Consider the following 15,864-nt stretch of genomic DNA (forward strand, 5'->3'; position numbering starts at 1 on the left):
ATCTAGCTTTATTTAGGCCTAAAATGCTCAGGTTTGTGTCTTCTTAACATCCGTCAGTCTGGCGTTATCTCATAAAATCCATTTTCTATATACTGAACAGAATTGGTTAGGTTTTTTTTTTTTTTCTACTACACCGTTATGACTTCACAGCCATTTATCTGTACAAAACCAACTGCTATGTTCTGGCCTTATATCTTCTTTTCATGGAGTCTTTAATAAACTGGTTTTATCATTATGTGCAGCGTCCTTTGTGATTTTTGTTGACCGTTTCTGCCCTTGTCATGCTGATTAATCTCACTGTCCTGAATCCTTCCTGTTGTATCAGCAGATTTTAACAACCGTTATCATTATGTGAGTGAAGACGTAAAAATGCTAATCTTTCCACAAATAAAAAAATCTATTTCCCTCTGAGACCAGAAACCAAGAAGATTATTTCGGTGTGGTTTTGACGGCCTGTCCCTTTTCTCATTTAAATCTCCAGGGGGCATAACTATAGCTAGATATATAGTTATTCTTTAGAAGGAAACAGTGGAACAACATTAGTTCAGAGAGCAAAAACTGTCTGAAGCTGTCAGTAATCCCCAGTCTCCAAGCTAGGTAGCTAACAGCTAATTGTTTAAAGGAGAACTGCGGTATTTTCAACATTAAGCCTCTTTTATGAGTCGTCTGCAATGTTTTAGAACCCCCCTCACAGCTTTTTTGATGTTTACTGCTGTCTCCGGTATTTGCCTAATTTTGATTCTTCTCAACCTGCTTCAGAATGGCAAGTCATGTGTATGTCCAAAAAGGTCCGTAAAAGCACCATAAACGTCCGTTTTCAAAATAATCAACTCACCGGAGTGGTTACTGGTGTGCACTGGTAATCCATATCAAATTTCGTTGCGAAAAGTTGCTTCTGTCGTGTTTTATTTGACATTTTGTAAATCCCATTGAGTTCTATGGAAGACTGGATGTTCGTTGATATTACTCCGCCACCGCTAAGAAAATAGTTCGAGCATGAACGAGCTGCCAAATAAAACTTTTTATGGGATTTATGCTACTTCTTTTAGCACCAAGAAAAAAGCTTAAGTCTGGAAGAGATTTAGTTGTATTCAGAGCTCATAACATTAAACTGCTCCTATACCCAGGATGGTTACTTTTACCTGTAATGGTTAACTTTACTCGGAGCTGGACTTCTACAGCTACTTTTAAAGTAATCTTTAAAAGATAAGATAACACATTGTCTCCATTTTCACAGGTTTTTATTAAGAATAATCACTGACAGAAATGATTTTACATAGAACTTAATACTAAATCAATCCTCTGTTGAATACGCATATAAAAACTTTTATTCAGTAATACAAGCAATAGAATGTATGTTTTTACACATAAAAAGATGGGAGCTTCATTCCCAGGCAGCATTACATCACATTACAGTCATTCTGCAGACGCTTTTATCCAAAGCGACTTACAATAAGTGTGTTCCACATTGGTAGGCAAAAGAACTTCAGATATTTAGCATCCATGTTAACAGCCAAATGGGCTCTTGGCGCAAATGAAGCCAAACCCAGTTTTACAGAGATGGTTACCCCAGCCAACTGAAATTTGAAAAAGGAAAAGTCGTAGTTTAGTGTTTTACATGCGATAGTCTTAGTCCAGTTTGGAGAAGCTTAGTATCATAAGCATCCATCCATCCATCCATCCATCCATTTTCTATACCCGCTTAATCCAATTCAGGGCTACCCGGACAGACAGAAACAGCTGGGATTAGAACCAGGAACCCTCTGCTGTGAGGTGACGGTGCTAACCACCACACCACCCTGCAGCCCAACAGGCTTTCATGGAACTTTAGAGTCTGTTTTGATGGGACTAACAACAGCACAATAGCTTTTTCCCCCACTTACTGTCATGTAAACATGTTGTATAATCTGAAGAAATATATCTGATGCATACATCTGACTTTTTCATGCAATATTAGAATAAGAACTAAAAATATCAGATGATCAGACACTGATGTGACTTACGGGTGGAGCGTAAATACATGCAGGGATAGCTGGTGGGAGTAATTTGGGAGTGCCAGTTGGTGTAGTAGAACCCCTGACGGTCAATCCACATCCAACGGCCCTGAGAGACAAAGAATATTTGTATGAGAAAGTGCTGTCTGAGTTTATACATTTACTCTCAGTCTCCTTTAGAGCAGGTCCTGGGTTTGGTCTGGACTGACAAAGTCTTCATAGCAGACCTGCAGGTTGAAGCCTCCCAGCCAGACAGTGCTCGTTCCCTTTACTATCCGTTGGAGGAAGCTGTACTGTCTGGGATCAGGGACTGAAGCCAGGTGGCCATCCAGATTGTTGCAGTACTCCTGTAGAACCAATGAGGCATAGAAAGAATTCAATCGGAATCAACAAGAAAACCCTTCACAAAGTCAGCCATGCAAACACGAGACAACTAGATTAAACAAGATTAACCGAATCAGCCAAAAACACCGACTGATCAATGGTAAAAATAAACAAGAAACAAAGAAACAGTGTAAGAGTTTTCAATTTTACATCACACCAAAGCTTAAAGGATAAGACCGGTTTTTTGACATTGGGTCCTTGATTTCACATTATAGCATGATGTTCTAATCACCCCTGCTTGTTGTTGGTCATTTGGAGCTGTTCCGAAGATATTCGCGAGGCGTCTGGCTGCTCTCTTGAGATATTCGGCCATGAAACGGTTTCCTATGGGCAAGTTTATACAGGCACAAACTATGCTGTTTATAATTTATTAATTACTGTACATTAGCACTGATAACGTGGAGGTGCGTCGCTTACTTAAAAAAATCCGGGTTATTGTAATTTTGATTTTTTTGTCGTAAAGTGGGTGTAACTGACGTCCTCGTCGTGCTACTGCCACAGACAGCCCACAGACCTGCTGCCTATTTATTCATTCGGCTAAAATTCAAAATTAGTAACCCGGATTTTTTTAAGTAAGCGACGCACCTCCACGTTATTAGTGCTAATGTAGAGTAATTAATAAATTATAAACAGCATAGTTTGTGCCTGTATAAGCTTGCCCATAGGAAACCGTTTCATGGCCGAATATCTCAAGAGAGCAGCCAGACGCCTCGCGAATATCTTCGGAACAGCTCCAAATGACCAACAACAAGCAGGGGTGAGTAGAACATCATGCTATAATGTGAAATCAAGGGCCCAATGTCAAAAAACCGGTCTTATCCTTTAAAGTCAAATTCAATGAAAACAATGGGGGAAAAATAGCTTGTAGCCACTCTGTGGTAGCTTGAGAAACATCAGCTGTGTCTTTACCTCGGCGTCATACCAGCTCTTGGGGGAGCTGAAAAACCTGAAGCACTGGAATCCATGAAATTCCCAGCCTTCCGGACAGTTTAGACGAACTGTGGGAGCAGAAGAGCGAGCATTGACGTGACTTTAACTGAGGACTTTCACAGACTAAAACATCACCAGTTATACTCTCCTTTACAGCAGTTAGTGGTGGTGTTAAACATCATTGATTGGTGGGATATGAAGAGACTTTGGGTTTAACTTGTACAGCGCTTATTTTCTACAATCACACATGGATGAACATTTTGCGGACAATGACCTTTTGGTTGGAGGACTACCGCTCTGCCATCTGAGCCATGGCCAAAAGTGTTTCCAAAGTATGTTGATGCTTCATTAACTACCAACTTCATTCATGGGTGAATTAGAGGAAAGGCTGCTTACCTTCAGGTGCTGCTGCCTCCTCAACTACATCGGCTGAACAAACACCAAGAAGCAGACATAAGCAGTTAAACTATTGATCTATATTCCCATACACTCCAATGACATTTTGAAATACTTCAACAAGATTGTGAATACCTGGAAATTAGGGCTGGGCAATTTTTCATCTAATTAATCACATGATTTCCCTGATTAATCACAATTAATCGCATTTGTACTCAAAACCCAAAAATGAATTCAAAAGTAGAGTATAGCTTTTAGCATTTAGTTTTATTTGAAATGTGCTGCCATATGAATGAAAGTGCCATAACATTTGTTGTGCAAACACACTTTTAACATCAGCATCTTTCTGTAGTTTTTATGTAGAAGCCTCGCTCCACTGTCTGTTTCCTTGAATGACTTGCTGCTATCAGTTGTGTGTTTTGCCTTTAAGTGATATTTTAGACTGGAACTACTACGCTGAGAAGACAATTCAACTTGGCAGAGTTTACAGATGACTTTGGTTCTGTCGACTCCGCCGTCTGGAAGAACTTTAACATGAAAATGGCCGAGTAAAAGTTCCGTACCCTTCTCCATGTTTGGTGGATCCGCCGATTACTTTCTTTTCCTGTTCCACAGCAGACAGCAGCAGACTTTTACAAAATAAAAGCCTGTGAGCAACAGACTTTTACGAAATAAAATAAATAATAAAACAGGGGTGGTCCGTGGCGTAGTGGGTTGAGCAGGCGCCCCATGTACAGAGGCTATAGTCGTTCCCCCTCTCTCTGCCCCCTGCTTCCTGTCTCCCTGAACTTTCCTATCCATTAAAGGCACAAATAACGAGTTAACTCACCCAGCCCTACTGGAAATGTTAGAAAATCTAACAAGTGTAATCTGGTGACAGGTTAGGGGAACAGCCTGAACCTCTGGCCCCTGCAGTGAGGGGCCACAGCAGCTCTGTTTAATGATAAATGATATTTAACCCACATGCTTTGGGTCTGGTCTCTTCAGAGGGAAGAGTTGCTGAAAGTCAATGAAATACAATGCCCTTATGAAAAGTGAAAAGTCATGTGCTGTGGTCTGTGATCTCGGGTCAAATGAACACTTTTGGGACATTTCTGCCGTACATTTATGTTGCGCTCTCCACCAGTATCATCCAAACATTAAAAGAGGGTCTATCTTCGGGAAGAATGGTGTTGTATTTTGTATAGTGTTATCTACCGGCTGGAGAATAGATAACATCACTGTACACTGTACAATACACAGCATAACTGTTCTGTCCAATCTCTTCATAGGTTGAGCAGGCTGCATTCTGGTGATTTTGCTAACAAGCAGGAATGTATCCCCCTTCAAACTGCCTCAGAGCTATCAAACTTTGGTCCGGAAATATTTTAATGTCAGGGTTAGGGTTTGACAGTGTCCAAAAACAGAGGGAACACAGTGTGTCAACATTAGTGATTTAACATAACTATCCAACATTTTCTTTCTTTTCTCTCTCAGCTTCTCCCTTCATCTGCCAGTGGGTTAGGGTTAGGGTAGGGTTAGCCTAACCCTAACCCTAACCCTAACCCTAACCCCACCACTCCAAGCCACATTTTGAAAATATTCATTTTCAAATATTCATTTTCATAATTTTGATCATTTTCCCCAAAAAACAAATTAGACCCACTACCTCCCGTGGTATAACCTTTCCCTGCCACATACCCTAACCTTAAGGGTCACAGGGCTAAAGCCCTAACCCTAAGTCCACCATACCAAGCCAAATTTGGGAATATTAATTTTCATAATCTTAATAATTTTTCCTAGAACCAAATCAGACTCACTACCTCCCTTTATTAGGGTTACCCTAACCTTCACTTCACTAACAACTTCACTAACCCTAACCCTTTGCAGAAGAATTAACGGAATCCCCACAAAACGGCCAGCTGAAGGGAATGCCGGAGATTTCATGGAGAACAAAGTTGGATTAGTAGGTCCTGCTCACCCCCCTGCACTGTGTGTAACAAGAGATGGTCTATACCATCAAGATAAATCTATAAAAGCTGCAGCAAAGCGTCTCCTGAGTGGGTGTGTTTCATGTGGAATCTAAATGAGAGGACACTGACCGGGTGCAGGTGCTGAGTCCTCCTGTGGGACCTCCTGTGGGACCTCCTGTGGGACCTCCTGTGGGACCTCCTGTGGGACCTCATCTGCTGTCTCTGTGGAAAAATCACATGAACGTTGGTGTCAGAGAGATCTTACAGTCTCACCGTCTGTGTCATTCCAAGCAAATCCCCATCCAACAGACCTGAAGGCTGGTGTACTTCCTCAGCTGGAGCTGCAGAGGAAAACACAGTAAGCACCATGCATGTTATCTTATTCTTCTGTCCATTCCTGGAGGCTGACGCCTGACTGGTAAACTCAGAAATGGGGTGTCTTACCTGCAAATGCTGCACACAGGAGTAAGGGGAAGAGCAGGAAAGTCTTCATGATGAGTGCCGCTGATGGTTCTGTGTGGAGGAAAAAAAGGAGGATAAAGAGAGCAGAACTCTGAGCTCAGTGAATATAAAGCAGCGCAGCAGGAGTCTCACTTTGCTGGTGGAGGTGAGGAAATGTTGTTCCACGATCTGTTGAGTGATGCAGGGAAGTGAGGAGGCTCTATATAAAGGCTGAGCGAGCTCAGCCAGTAGGTCATGGTCATGTGGGCGGGGCGTGGGCAGTGCCAAACGTGTTGATCTGTGGCCCGGAAAGAAGGAAAACAGTTGCAGCTGACCTCGATCTGATCTGTTTGCTGATGGGACAAAAAGGACTTTGTATGATTTACGACCTTCATTTCATGACCCTTTTCCCTTCTCTATGCGCATCCTGAATGGGTTACTTTGGGGTTGGCATTCCCAAACCTCAATAATTCAGCATGTCAGACCTGGTTACAGACTCGGCATGCTCTACTTAGGCTCAGTAAGTCAGGTTTCATGGCAGCACGGTGGTTTTTTCTCTTATCTCGTGCTGCTTTCCAGGGAGACCAAGAAAAGATTGGGACATTTGTGAGAACTTAGGAAAAGACTGCAATAAGAATCTGGGTCCTCTGACACCAAGCTGTGCTACAGCTCTGCCTCACTGAAACCAAAGCTGTTCATTTCATATTCCACAATTCCACAGGTGCATCACACCAGAGAAGGGACCAAGTCACACATGTGCAAGTCTCAAGTCTCAGCTTTCATGTCTCAAGTAAGTCTCAAGTCATTTTTTTCTTGGTCAGGTCAAAGTCACCTTATTATTGCAATTTTACCTGCAGAATCTGATCTTAATAAAGTGAAAAGACAAGATATAAGTAACTGTCCCCCACCCCCACCCCGTATCATATCAAGCTAACGTTAGCTAACTACCGACTAGGCTAACAGGATAATATTAGCTAATTTGATGAGCACTTTCTGGTCAGAATGGATCTTCAAATGAGGAACAAAGTTGGAAGTTGTCGTCTGGCTGTCTGAGATGTTGATGCCGCATGTCTTGCACTGTGCTGTTCGTCTTTTGCCGTCAAAATGGTGATTATGAAAGCCGAAGACAATGACTCTCTGTCCCCCTGCCGCTGACATGTTGATGCATATCTGATATGAGTTTATTCTCTCCAATAAACACGTAAGGTACGTAGAGAGGGCATGACTGATTGACAGGGTAGGGATCCAATCATGACGCCATTCTCAGCCTGCGCTCCTAACCCATATTATTTTTTAAATTGATTTATCAATTTTATATTCAAACTGAAAACATGAACTGAATAACACTCAAGTCATTCAAGTCATCGTGTCTCAAGTCAAGTCAAGTCCCGAGTCTTTAACTTCCAAGTCCGAGTCGAGTCTCAATTCTTTTATTTGTTGTAAAGTCAAGTCACAAGTCATCAAAACAGCGACTCGAGTCGACTCGAGTCCAAGTCACAGTGACACGAGTCCCCATCTCTGCATCAGACACTTACTCTGATCAGCCTCCTCACATTGTTTCACTGATGTTAAAACCTGCGTATGACATTTGTATTGTAAATGAACAATGTAGGAGTAAGTGTTAGCGTGCATTCACCCCGCGATGGACCGGGAACCTGGCGAGGTGCACCCCGACTCCTGCCCCGGGGGCAACTGGGATAGGCTCCAACGCCCTGCAACCCTGGGTTGGATAGATGAACGGCTGGATACTGTCATTTTATTTATAAAGCGCCAAATCACAGCAAAAGTCTATCAAGACACTTCAAAAATACAGTCCAATTCAAGCTAATTACAATCCAATTCATTCAATTCCAAATTGGTCCAATTCGTACAGAGCCAATAAAAAGAAAAAGTTAACGCGATAATAACGGGTTAACTCACCCAGCCCTAATGATTAACCAGTTAACTGGAATTGGACTGATTTGGAATTGAATGAATTGAGTTCTGATTGGCTTTAATTGAATCGTGTCTTTGAAGTGCCGTGCCATCATTTGTTGTAATTTGGCACAATGTAAGTCAAATTGAATTGAACATTTCTTTAATTTTAATGATCAGTAAGTAAGAAATCATTGGAAGTTTTCCTGAAGTGAAAGATGATGTATGAGTGAGATCAGTTGCTGTTTATGATGAGATCAGATAAGATCAATAAGAACGTCACATTCTGCAGTTAAACGTGAGATATGTCCACACCTGAGAAGTCCTCAGATAAAACTAAACTCATTTAGTTGTCATTACTGTAAGTCTGCAGTTGATTAACCAACATGGATGTTAACATATCATTTTTATCTGTCAAGGACATGAAATGTTTGCTGGAAACAATCATAAGGAAATACTGGAATGCAGTCATATTGGCAGATCCCAGTCAGACATGATTGGCCAGACTCATACAGTTTTATGATACGTGGGAGGGTTGGCAACGTTTTGTCCTGATATTCAAGTCAATAAAGGAAAAGGGTCAAGTCGACTTGACCTAAATAAAGCTCACCCAGTCTAATAGAACTGCCTTGCAATCTGTGTTTACCTCAGTAAGCCTGTGGCATTAGGCTCACCCCACTTTTAAGACGCGTTTCTTCATTCCACTTATATGAATGAGCATAAACTCACAATGTGAAATACCTCAGAGGGGCTGGAGCCCACCACAGCCGACACCCAGCGAGAGGCCCAGAGGTCCCTGGACTGGTTGTGAATCTGAAAATAAGTAGAGCTCAGAAACATCAATCATAATATCAAAGCCTGAAAACCCGATTAAATCACACTTCACTTGGTTAACTCAACACAGAAGCGGTTTGGTTCTATTTAAAATGTTAGTTCCAGCAGCAGTTTTCCTCAGTGGAATCTTTGGAAATGTATAAAATTGGGAGTGATAATGAGTGTCATGGTCTTAGGAAGGTATTTGACCCACATGCAGAGACTCTCCGGAGGCAGAATAAAGTTTGTTATAAAAAATGAAGAATGGAAGTGTCCTTTGTCCTGGGGAACGGTGAAGAGAGACTGGATCACTGAAACAGAAGTGGAGATGGTGAAAAACTGGGTACTTTTGAGTTGGAAAGGTTTGGTGGAAGGACGACTTACTGCTGATGGTGAAGGCAGTTTGTCCTCCAGGGAGAGGTGAGAGGAGTTTGATTGTCCAGACGAGTATGGAGGAGCAGTTAGAGCTTCCAGGAGTCCAGAGAGAGCCGGGCGAAGGTGAAGGCTGGAGGGGGGACAGGGTTCGCAGGGGGTGGGTAGTGATGTGGCGTTTGATGCCCTAAACAGCTGAAACGTTCGTTTTAACCCTTATTGGTCACCACTGATGAGTAACCCCTGAAATTCAAATAAAACAATTAGTTTAGTTACCTGATAGGGTGGAAATACTCCTGGTATCTCCACACTAACAGCGCTACGAAACACAAACTTAGGACCAAAAAAAGAGTGATTAAAATAAGCCAGGGACAAATCGCACGCATCAACGTTTTAAACAACAACCGAAAATGAACCCGAACAACGCAAATACCTGGACACAGGTCCTACTAACATACATCCTCCGTGTACACTTACAAGGGGATGTTCCAAATATAAAAGAGGAAGAGGAACTTGAAAAAACACTAAACGAAATAGAAAAAATCCCAAAAAAACAATTCTACTGGCTACTTATCCTAGCCACAGCCAAAGCACAGACCCAATTTAAACCAAAACAAGCGACCCTGGCTAAAGCCAGAAAAATGATCGAACAACACCGAACAAAACCAAAAACCAAACTCTCCGAACCACATATCACGGAAACACAGAAGCAGGGAAAAGACAATACAACACAGCAGGGAAAGATGACAGAAAGAACTGATGATCAAGGGGGCTCCAGCCTACCACTACACACAACACATAACCACCCACAAAAACACCCAGGGAGCCTCAAAACTCCATTACACACAACACACAAACAAACAACACTCCGGGAGAGACCGACAGAAACAGTGAACCAAAACCGAACAGAACCTAAGGACGACCCAAAATCCGCCCAGCCACATTTCACCATAGAACTGAATCAGGGAAAAGACACCACACCACAACAGGGAAAGACAATAGACAGAACTGACACACAAGGAGGCTTAGACCTACCATTGCACACAACACATAAACAACCACTCACACACCCAAAGAGCCTCAAAACTCTACCGCACACAGCACACAAACAAACAACACCCCCGGAAAAAGGAATTGAAACGGAACCAGATAACAAAAGAACCAAAACCACCCTCAAACAAACGGAACCACGACGCATAATCCAAACAACCATCCTACCAAGAACAAGCCTCAATGTCCACGATCATTTTGGCAATAAAATGCAGAACTGGTTTCTAGAACCAGAAAAACCGTTTATCATCTTCGGCGACTCGAACTTAAGAAGACTACCGGTCATCAAAAACAACCAGCTCCAAATAGACAGCTTCCCAGGTGGGAACCTGACGCACGCCATCCACATCCTCCGGAACAAAACGCCAGTTTCGGACACAACTCAACGAGTTATCCTATCATTTGGAATTAACAATAAAGATAACAATGACCACATCACACTCAAGAAACTAATCTCACGACTAATATACACGGCACAAAACACATTCCCATTTGCGAACATCTACTTCCAAACTCTAAACTTTTCAGACCAACTCAACATAAAACAAAGAAACAACCTCAACCAGTTTAATAAATTCTTGGGGCAAGTCCTACAAAAGGATCAAATAATACCGCCACTAACAAACAACAAGTTCGCCAACACAACCGACCACATACACTGGACCCCAGCTACGGGCCGACACATGTGGAACCTCTGGAGGGAATACCTTAACTAATACCCTCAAAAATAAAGTTACTTATTAATGTTAATAAATCCATAAATCCCACACCCTAATAAATTCATAATCCCCTTCCATTTAACCCTAAATCCTAACCCCAACCCCAACCCTAACCCTAACCCTAACCACATTGAAAAACCTACCCTCAGTCCAAAAATCAATCAATTAGTAATATTTTTTATTAAATTCATAAATCCGAATTGTCAATTAACTCATAACCCCCTCCCATTAACCCTAACCCCAACCCCAACCCTAACCCTAACCCTAACCACATTGGAAAACCTACGCTCAGTGCAAAAATCAATCAATTGGTAATAATATATATATTTTTTTATTAAATTCATAAATCCCAACTCTTAATAAACTCATAACCCCCTCCCATTAACCCTAACCCCAACCCTAACCCTAACCCTAACCCTAACCACATTGGAAAACCTACCCTCAATTCTAAAAATCAATCAATTAGTAATATTTTTTATTAAATTCATAAATCCCGGTTCACAATTAACTCATAACCCCCTCCCATTAACTCTAACCCTAACCCTAACCCAAACCCTAACCACATTGGAAAACCTACCCCCAATCCAAAAATCAGTACTTAGAATAAATTCATAATCCCAACATCTAATAAACTCATAACCCCATTAACCCCTACCCTGACCTTAACTCCGCCCGCCCTAACCTTAACTCCGCCCGCCCCAACCTTAACCCCGCTCGCCCCGACCTTAACTCCGCCCGCCCTAACCTTAACTCCGCCCGCCCCAGCCTTAACCCCGCTCGCCCCGACCTTAACTCCGCCCGCCCCAACCTTAACCCCGCTCGCCCCGACCTTAACTCCGCCCGCCCCGACCTTAACTCCGCCCGCCCCGACCTTAACCCCGCTCGCCCTGACCTTAACTCCGCCCGCCCTGACCTTAACTCCGCCCGCCCCGACCATAACACGGCCCGCCTTGAACTTAACCCCGCCCGTCCTGACCCAAAACCCCCCCTTCCTGCTCTCTTCCCCCCCCCCTCCCCTTCCCTTCTCTTTCTTCTCCACCCACAACATATGACACACACGAATAAGGACCTTGTGTCTAACACACCCACTTTCTAACATATAACCAGAAATACACGGAGTTTCCCACGGCCTCCTGAGTTACTCCAAGACCATTCCAGCACACGCAGCAACCATCAGTCGGGTCCTGAGCGACAGTGCACCACCCTTGGCACCTACACCAAACTCCATGGTGATTGAACAGGAGTCTGAACTGGGACATCACGTAGGAGGGGGCCATTGAGCCTAACCCCAACCCCACCCTATCCCTACCCCTGTAATGCAGTATGTCAAACCCTAACCCTAACCCCATCCTAACCCTACCCTAACCCTACCCCTACCCCTGTAATGCAGTGTGTTGAACCCTAACCCCACTCCTACCCCGTAATGCAGCGTGTCAAACCCTATCCCTAACCCCACCCTAACCCTACCCCTGTAATGCAGTGTGTCAAACCCTAACCCCACCCTAACCCTACCCCTACTCCTGTAATGCAGTGTGTCAAACCCTAACCCTAACACCTACCCTAACCCTACCCCTAACCCTGTAATGCAGTGTGTCAAACCCTAACCCCTAACCCTACCCCTGTAATGCAGTGTGTCAAACCCTAACCCCAACCCCACCCTAACCCCTACCCTATCCCTAACCCCTATCCTAACCCTTCCCCCTACCCTACCCCTACCCCTACCCCTATCCCTAACCCTGTAATGCAATGTGTCGAACCCTAACCCTAACCCCTAACCCTACCCTACCCCTGTAATGCAGTGTGTCAAACCCTAACCCTAACCACCTAACCGATCCAAATTCACCACAGACCGCAAAAAAGGAACAGGAAACCCACATGGAATGGAAACAACCATCAGAAGCACCAAAGCGAACAGGAGATGGCCCATCCAACATAAAATCACACACAGAACCAAAAACATCATCTACCTCATTTGGTGCAACAAGTGCAAAAAACAGTACATAGGAGAAACGGGCAACTCCCTAACAACCAGACTACATGCCAACACACAACATAAGGAAAAACGCCGACAATGCAAATTCCCAGACGGATTAAATGTCAGAATGGACGCCTAAAGATACAAAATACACCTGAACACCTGGACAGGATTATGGTTTTGACCTATTTTCTGGGACAATCTTTCTTTGGCCCTTTTCGAAACAACTTCCCCCCTTTATTTCTACATTTTTCACACCGGGGAACTGTTTCACTCTTACATATATATTTTTCAATTTTTTGATTCTTTGATATTTTCAATTCTTGTATATACTTTTTGCCCACATATATTTCTCATATTTTTCATATTATGACCTACCGAGACTTTGTTCTCGAAAAAAAAAAAAAAAATATTAATTTTCATAATTTTATCCTAAAAACCAAATTAGACCGCTTACCTTCCTTATTACAACATTCCCTCCCAACATACATTAAACATAAGGGTCACAGGGTCTAAAACCCTAACCCTAAGTCCACCACTCCAAGCCACATTTTGAAATATTAATTTTCATAATCTTAATCATTTTAAATGAAATAACATTTTAATAAAACCCACGACTTCCCTTATTCTAGCCTAACCCTAACCCTGATCAGCCCATATGGGGGCTACTTACCGTCTGCATCTCTTCCATTTCAAGCCTTAGAGAAATTCAATTCAATTCAATTCATTTTTATTTATATAGCGCCAAAAACAACAAATGTCATCTCAAGGCACTTAGATAGTAAGTCCAATTCAAGCCAATTGGAATTCAATTAATTAATAATAATCATAATTCATAAAATAATCCAATTCGTTCATATAGAGCCAATTCAAAAACAATTTCCTAGCTAAGAAAACCAACAGATTGCACTGAAAACTTTGCTGAAGTCTCTTCGGCGCCTCGACGACTTCCTGAAGACTCCTCTGTCTGATGAGATAGATGCCAACGCCTCAGGAGACCTGCCCGAGTCCTCCAGGAGTTTCCTAGATGGGCCTGAACTCACGCTGGCTGACTGCAACCTGCTGCCCAAACTGCACATTCTGAAGGTTTGCTCACCGAGCCGCAGTGAAAATGTTGGGCAGCTTATTTCAGCTGCGCGGACTCTTACATGGGCACAGCCAGTGGTGTCCACCTCCGTCTGTTTGTTTTTCAGGTTGTGGCTAAGAAGTACCGTGGCTTTGAGATCCCTGCGGAGATGACGGGGGTGTGGAGGTATCTGAACTGTGCCTACCAGAGGGAGGAGTTCACCAGCACCTGCCCCGCCGGGAGGGAGATTGAGTTTGCTTATTTGAACGTTGCAAAGCAAATAAAATAAGAGCAAAGGTGGGGGAGAATGAAGCAACAACAATATGAAAATGAATAAAAGAGGACATAGATATCACTATCTCAGTAAAGGTAAAGAAGGAGTGTGTGTGTGTGTTTGCACCCACAGGTTGGGCTGCATCTTTATGCTAACTATTTAACAAATGACAAGCATTTGTGAGGAAGTGGCTTGCAGATCCTCTTTCTGCTTTCCTGTTTTTATCTTTTATCTTTTAAGTTGGTTGGCCTCACTTTCAGATGATGGCAGGACCAAAAAAAAAGCTAATTAACTCACATCATAATCACTTCCCAGCAAAATGACTGGACACACATTGCATCAGGATGCCTCCATCAGTGAGCAGGGATGTAGCAGCTAAAGCAGCTAGCATGCTATGAATCCTACTGTACAAACCCACTGAAATAACTGAATGCTACAAATATCTGCTGTTTGATGTGAAGATGACTTAAAAGATGCATCATGTGATTCTGTTTTCTTTATTCAATTCAAATGTCTTGCTAATAATGACGAATCAGTGTTGAAATGAAAAAATAAAGCAGTAGCGAGGAGCATTTTCATAATCTTACTTTTGAGCGTGTGATGCTTCTGATTGGCTGAAGGAGTATTGGGATGGTTTTGTGAATCACCATATCTCCAGTGATAGATCGACTACACTTTACTCACCCCTACGTATTATAGAACTCTCAAGATAGAGTCATTTAGAACATCCATCCATTTTCTATCCCTGCTGAATCCGTCGGGCGGGTCTCGGGGGGGGGGGGGGGGGCAGAGCCTATCAGTCATCGGGCGTCCATCACAGTCATTTGGAACAGTTCTACTAATTAAATCTAGCTTTATTTAGGCCTAAAATGCTCAGGTTTGTGTCTTCTTAACATCCGTCAGTCTGGCGTTATCTCATAAAATCCATTTTCTATATACTGAACAGAATTGGTTAGGTTTTTTTTTTTTTTCTACTACACCGTTATGACTTCACAGCCATTTATCTGTACAAAACCAACTGCTATGTTCTGGCCTTATATCTTCTTTTCATGGAGTCTTTAATAAACTGGTTTTATCATTATGTGCAGGGTCCTTTGTGATTTTTGTTGACCGTTTCTGCCCTTGTCATGCTGATTAATCTCACTGTCCTGAATCCTTCCTGTTGTATCAGCAGATTTTAACAACCGTTATCATTATGTGAGTGAAGACGTAAAAATGCTAATCTTTCCACAAATAAAAAAATCTATTTCCCTCTGAGACCAGAAACCAAGAAGATTATTTCGGTGTGGTTTTGACGGCCTGTCCCTTTTCTCATTTAAATCTCCAGGGGGCATAACTATAGCTAGATATATAGTTATTCTTTAGAAGGAAACAGTGGAACAACATTAGTTCAGAGAGCAAAAACTGTCTGAAGCTGTCAGTAATCCCCAGTCTCCAAGCTAGGTAGCTAACAGCTAATTGTTTAAAGGAGAACTGCGGTATTTTCAACATTAAGCCTCTTTTATGAGTCGTCTGCAATGTTTTAGAACCCCCCTCACAGCTTTTTTGATGTTTACTGCTGTCTCCGGTATTTGCCTAATTTTG

At 42.6% G+C, this 15,864-nt stretch overlaps 2 protein-coding genes across 2 annotated transcripts; one reads left to right on the forward strand and one right to left on the reverse strand.

Moving 5' to 3' along the window:
- Nucleotides 1-1,235: 1,235 nt before the first annotated feature.
- On the reverse strand, nucleotides 1,236-6,289 carry LOC142391459 (galactose-specific lectin nattectin-like). The gene is made up of 9 exons (XM_075477214.1): nucleotides 6,251-6,289; nucleotides 6,101-6,169; nucleotides 5,968-5,997; nucleotides 5,786-5,878; nucleotides 3,705-3,737; nucleotides 3,288-3,376; nucleotides 2,222-2,341; nucleotides 2,004-2,103; nucleotides 1,236-1,577 (listed from the first exon to the last, which is right to left on the reverse strand). Exons 2-9 carry the CDS (start codon nucleotides 6,147-6,149, stop codon nucleotides 1,507-1,509), a joined length of 585 nt encoding a protein of 194 aa, XP_075333329.1. The 5' UTR covers nucleotides 6,150-6,169; nucleotides 6,251-6,289; the 3' UTR covers nucleotides 1,236-1,506.
- A 1,450-nt stretch (nucleotides 6,290-7,739) lies between these two features.
- On the forward strand, nucleotides 7,740-14,518 carry LOC142391277 (chloride intracellular channel protein 5). Its single transcript, XM_075477046.1, has 4 exons — nucleotides 7,740-7,821; nucleotides 12,073-12,227; nucleotides 13,868-14,026; nucleotides 14,134-14,518. Exons 1-4 carry the CDS (start codon nucleotides 7,740-7,742, stop codon nucleotides 14,293-14,295), a joined length of 558 nt encoding a protein of 185 aa, XP_075333161.1. The 3' UTR covers nucleotides 14,296-14,518.
- The last annotated feature ends 1,346 nt before the right edge of the window (nucleotides 14,519-15,864 follow it).

The sequence above is a fragment of the Odontesthes bonariensis genome, chromosome 11 (assembly GCF_027942865.1).
Source record: "Odontesthes bonariensis isolate fOdoBon6 chromosome 11, fOdoBon6.hap1, whole genome shotgun sequence".
Taxonomy (NCBI): Eukaryota; Metazoa; Chordata; class Actinopteri; order Atheriniformes; family Atherinopsidae; genus Odontesthes; species Odontesthes bonariensis.